We start from the raw sequence: 9,020 nt of genomic DNA on the forward strand, positions 1-9,020 counted from the left end.
TCCCTTTTTTCTTTTCTTTTTTCTTCTTGATCTAAACTGGCAGGCCCCCTGTGCGGGTTCCTCCCGGCCGTTTGGATCCCTCGATGTCCTTTTGTATCCCATTGTCTGCCTGTCCGTCCTCTCCGACCCTCTCGCCCGCCACGCGACCTACCCAGCCGCCCGCCTGGTCACGCAACCCTCCATGTCACAATTTGTGCTGCGTCATTGCATTGGATCCCATTACGTGACAGCTCCCGCTCAGCCGCGATGACTCAAGACGAGCGGCAAGCCCGTGGTTCTAGACTCCATCCAGTCGAGCCCCGATTTTCTGCGACCGAGTTTTCCTCTCGCTTCTTTCTCGTGGGTGCACATGGACGTCTGGCGCGGGCCGCTTCTGGCCAAGCTCAGCGCCATGGTCCCACCAACAAACTCTCCGTTCCCAGCAGCCAACAGGGACATGCATTGGAGACAATTCTATTCATGTTTTGGAGGAGGGGCCCTCATGTCACAGGCGCATGGGTGAAGAAAAAAAGTCCACGCGGCACCGGGGAGGGGCGCCTAACCAGCGTCGACCTTGAAAAACTGAGCAGGCAGACTTGGTCATCATCCAAGACAGCTTTTCTCCGATTCGTCACAGCTACCACACGCCCAGCTTTCGGCCCTTAGTCCTCATCGAGTAGGTGGCCACGTGCCCAAGCAACCCGCGGGTCGCTGTCACACTCCCCCGCGCCTCTTCGGGCGACGCATAGCTTGGATACGGCCGGGCTGGTGGCGCGAATTGTCTTTCGTGCATTAGGTTGTTGAGGACCTCAAAATCCCTGCATCGCTCGCTTTGGCTTCTGAGGCAAACCTCTCACTTGCACTACCACAACCCAGGCTTGGTACGCGTGCGAAGGAGCTCATATATCCAGCACACTCCGGATTGCCAAGCACAACCCCGTCTTCCCCCGGCCAGGCAAAACACGTGGTATGCCCCACGAACACACTCGCACGCGCTGTTCCTGGACTGCTCGGGGACGACGCCGCCGGATACACGGACGACCTGTTCCTGCAGGCATCTGCTGCCCTTGCGGTGTGTGTGATTAGGCTGCCGGTCCTTTCCACTCACCTAAGCCATGAAGTTCGCCAGGGAGTTTAGGGAGGCGCTCCGGCGGGAGAACTACCCGCCGCGCTGGGTCGACTCGGCCATCCCCTACGGCCAGCTCAAGAAGTGCCTGAAGAAGGTGCAGCGTGAGCTAGCTGAGCTGGGACTCGACGCCGACACCCTGCGCCAGCTGCTGGCCGCGCATGCCCTCTCGGAGCATGGCGACTCGGTTCCGCTGGCCAGCTACGAGCTCGGAGGTGCGTCTGTCTAGCCTGCTTCGGAAGCTTGCTTTTCTTGCATTGCTGACATTTTCCACGCCCCGCAGCTGGCCCCTCACGTCCCCTGAGGCCTCGCCTGACCGTCTTCATCCATCTTGAGGACGGCGAGGCTGTGGATGCCGCCCTGACCCCAACATCGCGCGAGTTTCTGCAGAAGCTCTCCAGCGGCCAGGTCCCCATCCATCACCATCACCACACAGACTCCGCATCTACCCGCAGCAGCAGCATCTTATCCACACCAACATCTCCCCTCAGCCCTACCTCCAGCGCAAGCGCAAGCCTCGCCAGCGGCGGCCACAGCACCGACAGCGACGAGAGTTCGCCCGATACGCAGGCTGAGCCCGCCAAGGAGACGGAGCGCATCGAGGTGCCGTTGACGTTTGACTGCGAGTTCTTCGACCTGCTCCAGAGCGACGTGTGGCTGCTGGACGCGCTGCAGGATGAGGAGGAGGCAGCCATCTCCAAGCGGATCGCCAGCCTTGGCGAGCAGATGGGCCAGCTGACGCGCCCCGCAAAGTTCCACAAGACGGATCTGAACCGCTGGCGCGAGGTGTTCGAGCTCTACCTCGACGCCCAGGTCTTTTTCTCTACCTGCGAGCGCGACCACGGCGCCCGGACCAGCGCAAAGGCGCTAGAGCAGCTCGTCTGGTTCCAGCGCGAGGTCAACGACCGGGGGCTAATCCAGCAGTTCAAGCTGCCCGCCAGCCGTGACGCCTACACCCGGTTCCTGAACCTGAACTCGGAGCTGCTGCGGAACCTCAAATTCCAGGAGCTCAACCGGGTGGCCGTCGCAAAGATTCTAAAGAGTAAGGTCTTGCTGATTGGAGAGGGTCTGCCTATTGCCGGAAAAGAAAAACAACTAACACGCACCCAGAATTCGACAAGAGGACATCCCTCGGCGTCTCGGGCTCCTTCCCGCAGACCATATCGCGACGGTTCCTGTCCGAGAGCGTGGCCAAGGACTTGTGCGCCCAGGTCTCGAGCCAGGTCGTGTCGACGGTGCCCCGCGTCGACGACTACACGTGCCCCGTCTGCCTGAGCATCGCCTACCTGCCCGTCCGCCTCAAGTGCCGCCACGTTTTTTGCGTCCGCTGCGTCGTCAAGATGCAGCGCGAGTGCAAGCAGCAGTGCCCCATGTGCCGGCAGAAGGTTGTCATGCAGGCTGATTTGAGTATGTGAATTCTTTTCCCCATGCTTTCCTCGCCACGAATAGGGACGCTGACCTGATGGCAGGAAATCTCGACCACGAGCTGGCTCGGTACATGGATCTCTACTTCAAAAAGGAGACCAAGGAGAAGCAAAAGTCCAACGACCTGGAGCGCGGCATTGAGATGTTTGGCGAAAACTACAAGCCAGACTCGTGCCTCGTAATGTAATGTCCTGACCTCGTTTTCTTTTTTCCCCCTTGTCTTAAAATCTAGCTATATTATACCCCGTGCTATGCTTAGTATCCGGTTGCGCAATAAATTCTTCCATCCTACTTATTATATTGGGTGGCGTCTTCCTCTTTCTTTCCCTCTTACGTCCCAGGCTGCGAAGGACGTGTCCTGGGCTGGTTTGGTGGCTACTGTGCGTTTCTCGCATACCCAATCAGATTTCGATAATTTCCAACGCTTCACCTGACTTCTCTGATCGGAAACGATATATTCCGGGGACGCCCAAATGTGGCACGATACAACAAACTACTCAAAAGCACCCGCAAATCTATGTGGTTCTGTCAGGACGACGGGAGCGGCTCGACAGCCTTGAGGGCATCCCTGAAGATAGAAATTTGGTCCGGCGTCTCTCCCAGCCCAACGCTGATCCTGACGAGACTGGAATCGACGCCGAGGCTCTCAGCCCAATCCAGCTCCTGGTAGTGGGCCAGCAGCACGTAGGGCGAGGCGAGGGTGAAGTTGGTCCCCAGGCTGGGCCCCTTTGCGGTGTCGATGGCGTCGTAGAACGTGGCGGCGTCCTCCTTGGAGTGGAAGACGACGGACAGCAGGCCGCCGTAGCCGCCCGACGGCAGGCGGCAGCGCTCGTAGTTGTCGCGGTCCGGGTTGCACTTTGGGTAGTAGACGGCCTTGACGCGTGGGTGGGCCAGGAGCACGTCGCAGATGGCCTCGGCGTTTGCGTTGATGCGGTCGACGCGCGACGCGAAGTCGCGGCTGTTGCGCTCGAGGAAGAGCACGTCCTCGGCCCAGTACGTGTCCTCGTACTCGGCGGCGGCGGCGGCCTTGAGGGCGGCGTAGTAGCGGCCGTCGGGGTTCAGGATGGCGCTCCCGCCCATGACGTTGCAGTCGCCCGAGAAGATCTTGGTCAGGCTGCTGACGACCACGTCGGCGTACTGCAGCACGCTGATGTTTGCAAACGTGCCGATGGTCTCGTCCACCACGACGGCAAAGTCGTAGCGGTCCGCCAGCTGCCGGATGCGCGCGAGGTTGGGGCACGTCAGCAGCGGGTTGCCCGGGAACTCGCAGAAGAGGGCGAGGAACCGTTCGCCGCCCGCGAGCCGCGCCTCGAGTTCGTCGAGCTCGGCCTCGGACGCGCGGCCGTAGAAGACGCAGCCCGGGCCGAACTTTTGCAGGATCTTGAGCGTGTCGACGTAGGGGAAGCCGAACTCGACGCTCTTTTTGCTCCCGCGCGCGGCCAGCAGGAGCCGGTGGGCGTTGAAGATGGCGTTCATGCCGCACGGGTAGAGGTACACGTCCTCCTCGCGCAGGTTCCGGACACCCCTGGTGTTGGACTCCATGGCCGGGAAGGGCTGGCTCGCGATGTCGTGGTCGGCCGAGAGGGCGCCGGCTATCCGCCGCTTGATGGCGGACCGCGCCTGCGGCAGCAGCGAGATGTCGAGGTTCCTGCCGAACCGCTCCTCGAGGAACCGGCCCGTCTCCTCGTCTGACCCCTCCCCGTCCGCGGGCCGCGCGGGCCCGCCGTTCCCGGCCGCCTTGTCGGCAGGGGGCGACGGCTGCCGGGGTGCGTCGACCGACACGGGGCGCTGGTACCGCCGGGGCCCCTTGGCAGGCTTCTGGACGGGTGCCGCCGCCGCGTCCTGGTCGTGGGGGACCAGCAGCCCTGCCGAGTACAACCCGTGGCAGAACTCGGCCCTGCGGCTGGACACGCCGTCACCCGAGTGCTGCCAGTACTCCTTTGCGACGGGGAATGCGGCCGGGACGCACAGCACGGCCGAGACGCAGGGGGCGAGGTCGCGCAGCTGGTCGGCCGGCCTCGCGGCCGGGTCCAGGGCCAGGTGGACCGAGTCGAGGCCGTCGAGGGCCGGCAGGGGGGCGCGCTCCCTCACGAAGCGCACGCAGCGGGCGGCTGCGGCGCGCGTGGGGAACAGCATGGCCTGCTGGCCCGGCCGGCGGCCGAACCGGGCCGCCAGCTCCTCGGCGAAGGTGGCGATGGCCCTGTGGATGAAGAAGCGGGGGTAGCCCGTCGTCATGCGGCCGACCACCCACTGCTCGCCCTCCTCATACCCGACGTTGGACTTCCATGTCGGCAGGGAGACGCTGACTGCCTGTGGGTGTGTGCTGGCTGATGAGCTGCTTGTCCAGTACGGCGTTGGCCCACCTATCCGTTTACTCTGGGCGGGCAAGGCTGACTCACGTGCGCCGTGTCTGGCGGTATCGACGCGCCCAGCTCGAAGTTCAGCATATTGGCTCAGTCCCTGTGACGTTGGAGAACCAAGGGGAATGTGATGGTCTAACCTCCGACCCAGGCTTGTTCGTCAGAGACGATGATTAGCTCCAGCGTATGCACCCTATACTGGGGCAGCTTTAAGTTGCCACGGGCGTCTCCCTAAAAAAAACAACCACAAGAATTATCCTTCAAGCTCAAGGATCGCTGGCCCAGCCCGTGCAGAAGGGCGAGTGACTGACGTCTGCGGGGCCGATGATCGGAGCTTTGTGATTTCCTGTGCAGGGGCAGGTGGCGGCACAGTGGGACCCTAGCTATTGCCGGACTCGGCGGAAAGCTTGACAGCACGTGGAGATGAATGGATATCAGGATGAATGGATATCAGTTGAACCGAGGGTGTACAAAACACCAACCTCTTCAACGTAGTCGAATCTCATATGTACCCCACTGAACATTATATGCGACGTGTCCCACATGAATTAGGGAGAAAGGAATATATTCCCTGCCAGCCACCCCTAGACGACGCTCTGTTCGCGCTCGTCTAGGTTCGGTGGGTTCTTCTGTTAATACTATTCTATACCGTGTGCCTGTCTCACGACCAACCCCTCGTCTACCAAAAAGGGGGCTCTCTCTCTCCATCATGCTGCAGAAAATTGCTGCCCTTCCCATGCATGCACCTTATTGTTAAAGGCCCATAAACTCCAAAATACAATCAATCAGACGGCCCCCGTGAATAATTGCCCCTTCAGATGAGGGTAACGCACGTCCCAAATTCGAACATAGAAATGTCAGCTGCGCAAAAAGAGATGCAAACTTAAAATACGCAAAATAACATGTAAAAGACACATGGGTTATAAGAGATGGAAACAAAATGTCTCGTGGAAAGGTGAACGACAGACAAGAGAAGAGAAGCGATAAAGACAAAAACAACCATCATTAACACACAGTAGCGTCGTCAGATCGTGGGGGCAGCCGCTCCGGACCACAACTAGCGGTAACCCCGGGACTTGCTGCGGGAGTTGCTGCCGACGCAGCTGATGCTATCGTCGGGCGATATGCTGTCCGTGTCGTCGTCGGCGTCCCACCCATTCCGGCTCTTGGGCAGCTCGACCTGTCTCGCCGACACGCGGGTGCCCGCATTGCTGGGCGCATGGCCACGCGAGGGCATCTGGCTGCGGCTAAAAGTCCTCGGCTCGGCCGGGTCTCTCATGGCGCCAGCCGCAACTCGGCTCGAGGTCCGTGGCGCCCTGGCCCCACCAGCCACCTGGTAAGACGCGCTCTCGGGCATCGGCTTCGCCGTCCTGTGGCTGCGAGTCGACACGTAGGTGGCCGCGTCGTTCGGGGCGTCATATGTGCTGCCGCCAACGACCGAAGCGGGGATCGGAATAGAGGCGGGAAACCTAGATCTCCCGTCGATCTCATGCTGGGGCCTTGTCGGGGCGTAGTTGCGAGGCTCGGCCTCGGCAGCATACCTCGTCGGGGCACGACTGCGCGTATCAGCCTCAGCAGCATACCTTGATGGGGCGTGACTCCGAGCATCAGCTTCGACGGCACGTCTAGACGGAGCGTAGCTGCGAGCGTCGGCCTCCATCGGGTGCCTTGAAGGAGCGTAGCTCCGAGCGTCTGCCTCGCCGCCGTACCTCGATCCAACGTGACTACGGTGCTCCGCCTCGGTGAGGAGGAGCTGGGGACCGCGGGCGGCAGAGACCTCTGTGGGGGTGCGCAGGCTGGGAGGAGGAGCTGCCAGCTGGTAGCGAGTCGAGACGCGGCTCCTCGCGTCGTCGTGGCCTGGACCTTGGCTGTATCGAGCCATGTAGGCGGGTGCGGCTCCGGGACCGCTGTCCAGCTGGGGGTACTGCTGGGGGTACTCGAGCTTCTCGACGGTGCGCTCGAGCTCAACGAAGCGGCCGCGGCGGTGGTCCGGGAAGGGATCTGGGTATGTGCTTCGGCGCTGGAAGGCGGGAACATCGATATCCTGGGTGGGCGGCGGGGGGCGTTCGCGGGTTAGCATGCCGTAAGTGACGGCAGCGGCGCCAACCGCGCCAACGGCAGCGCCCAGGAGGCCGGCCATGCCGGTGGTCATGCCGCCCTGGGAGCCTTGGCGCGGCGATCCGGGCGGGTAGGGCGGGTCGATGATAGTGGAAGTGGTGACGCTACGGCGCAGGATGTAGGGGCCCTGGTCCGGAACCGGGACGGTCGAGCCGGCGAAGTGCGAGTGCGGCGAGGCATAGTGGCTTCTCGGGGCGGCGCTGCGGGCAGGGTGCGACGGCTCGGACGGCTGGGCCGAGCTGGCGACGCCGTAGTTCCAGTTCATGATGCGGTTGGCTTCGTTGGTGGACGACTGTGTCTTGTGTATGGGTGCTCCGTCGTAGCTGACGGGCCCAACAACGTGAGGGGCGTAGATGGCTGACATTATATTGTCTCAAGCTGGATAACCCTGGCGCCCGTCGGTGAGTTGGCACCCTGGTCGGGGCGAATCAGCTGTGGGGCCGAAGAGGGGCGTGACGGGCGGTGGCAGCTTTGCCGACGACTCCTTGCTGGGGTGGCTGGCCTTCGAGACGAATGGGTGCAAGTCGCGCACCGCCTGGGCACGAAGGTGCGGTGAGTACAACGGGGAAAGCTTCAGGGGCCGGCCCGTGACCTGGCGGACCTAGAGGACGGGTTGCTGGGGGACACGCCTAACGTGGCTAGGTCTAGGGCTGGAGCTGGAGCTATCGAAGAAGCTGGGCTGGGCTGGGAGCGAGCTCTCGAGGAAAGGGGAGCGACGTGGAGGGGGCAGGGAAAGGGGGGGTACAAGTAGGTATTTCAACCAGAGGGTCAGAAAACCAGAGGGTCAGAAAACCAGAGGGTCAGAAAACTAGAGGGTCAGAAAAGAGGCGAGCGGCGACCAGGACGGACGGGCAAATCATCAGCAGCGCAGCAGCCTCTGCCGTCGCCTCCCTCGCCATTCACGGCGGCCATCACACCCGTCACATCACTCGACGCACGCCGTGCGCTCTGCCGAGAATCGATGGACAGCACAGATCCTCTCCTCAGCAGGCACCGACCGGCCCCTGGGCTGGGAGGGGGGGCGGGAAGGAGGTGCTGTCACTGGGCGAGGTGGCCAAGTGGTGCGTGGGGCGAGCGATGGGGGTTGCAGCCGCCGGGTGGAGGAGTTGGGAGGATCAGCACACCCACGCACCGAGCCAAGAAGCAAACTGGTACCTAGGGGGTGTGGGGAAACGCCCGTGTCGTGGTGTGCGCCGTGTGGGGCGGCGCTGGGTGTTCGTTCGCTCGGGCGACTCACACTTTTGTGCACGTCGCGCTGTCGAGACAGCCCCTCCCGGGGCCGGGAAGGAACGACTGGCTGGGGCCAGGGCTCGAGCAAAGGGCCAGAAGCAAGGGTCCGGATGCTGGAGCCGGTACAGTAGGATGTCTGCCTGCAAAGAAGCAGCCCTGCTGGATCTAATAGGAACAGACTATCGATTGCCTTTTGCCAAAGTGGTCTGGTGTGTCGTGATGACGGGAGTCAGAGTTGGAAGGCGAAAAAGCGCAGAGAACACTCGACAGGTGGGCAGTGGGCAGCGGGGCAGCGGGCAGCCACCACAACCGAAGTTGCAGCACCAGCGCCCAACTCTCGACTCAACCATCCACGCCGCCACGGTCTGGAGATGCCGGATCGGAGATGCCACCAAGAACACCACATGGATGGAGGGGCGTACGTCTCACGTCTAACGAATGGGCCGCCAGCTCGGCCGGCCTCCTGTCCAGTCCCGGCTGCCCCGTCTCACCCGCCCCGGGCGTGCCGACCCAATGGCCCGCCGCCTCAGTGCCACGTATGTCGGGTCGGATGGATGGGCATTGGCACTTGGGTTGTCGTAAAGAGAACATCCCCACCTTCGTGGCATTGGCCGTTTGTGCTTCCGAGTTCCCGTGTTCATTTTTTTGCCAGCCGGTCAACGGCCAGCTCAGGGGCTAGCCAGCCCAGACCTCGTTTTATGCGCCAGCTGTTGCGGCCGTCCATGTCATCGTCCCCTGATCTCAGTCCAGACCGAGGTAGCACCCCCCCCCCCCCCCCCCCC

At 62.3% G+C, this 9,020-nt stretch overlaps 4 protein-coding genes across 4 annotated transcripts; 2 read left to right on the plus strand and 2 right to left on the minus strand.

Annotated features, from left to right (window-relative positions):
• The first annotated feature begins 159 nt into the window (after positions 1-159).
• GGTG_14078 (RING-14 protein) lies at positions 160-2,964 on the plus strand. The gene is made up of 4 exons (XM_009232005.1): positions 160-1,320; positions 1,389-2,147; positions 2,216-2,512; positions 2,575-2,964. The coding sequence occupies exons 1-4, from the start codon at positions 1,095-1,097 to the stop codon at positions 2,715-2,717; spliced, it is 1,425 nt and encodes a 474-aa protein (XP_009230269.1). The 5' UTR covers positions 160-1,094; the 3' UTR covers positions 2,718-2,964.
• A 94-nt stretch (positions 2,965-3,058) lies between these two features.
• Positions 3,059-4,977, minus strand: GGTG_14079 (cystathionine gamma-synthase; the record flags this gene model as incomplete). The annotated part of the gene is made up of 2 exons (XM_009232006.1): positions 3,059-4,840; positions 4,930-4,977. 2 exons carry the CDS (start codon positions 4,975-4,977, stop codon positions 3,059-3,061), a joined length of 1,830 nt encoding a protein of 609 aa, XP_009230270.1.
• A 407-nt stretch (positions 4,978-5,384) lies between these two features.
• GGTG_14080 (hypothetical protein) lies at positions 5,385-7,806 on the minus strand. The gene has a single exon (XM_009232007.1). The coding sequence runs from the start codon at positions 7,370-7,372 to the stop codon at positions 5,948-5,950; it is 1,425 nt and encodes a 474-aa protein (XP_009230271.1). The 5' UTR covers positions 7,373-7,806; the 3' UTR covers positions 5,385-5,947.
• Positions 7,522-8,977, plus strand: GGTG_14081 (hypothetical protein; the record flags this gene model as incomplete). Its single annotated transcript, XM_009232008.1, has 5 exons — positions 7,522-7,555; positions 7,651-7,755; positions 7,829-8,342; positions 8,509-8,774; positions 8,946-8,977. 5 exons carry the CDS (start codon positions 7,522-7,524, stop codon positions 8,975-8,977), a joined length of 951 nt encoding a protein of 316 aa, XP_009230272.1.
• Between the last annotated feature and the right edge of the window lie 43 nt (positions 8,978-9,020).

Source organism: Gaeumannomyces tritici (assembly GCF_000145635.1).
Source record: "Gaeumannomyces tritici R3-111a-1 unplaced genomic scaffold supercont2.125, whole genome shotgun sequence".
In the NCBI taxonomy this organism is placed as follows: Eukaryota; Fungi; Ascomycota; class Sordariomycetes; order Magnaporthales; family Magnaporthaceae; genus Gaeumannomyces; species Gaeumannomyces tritici.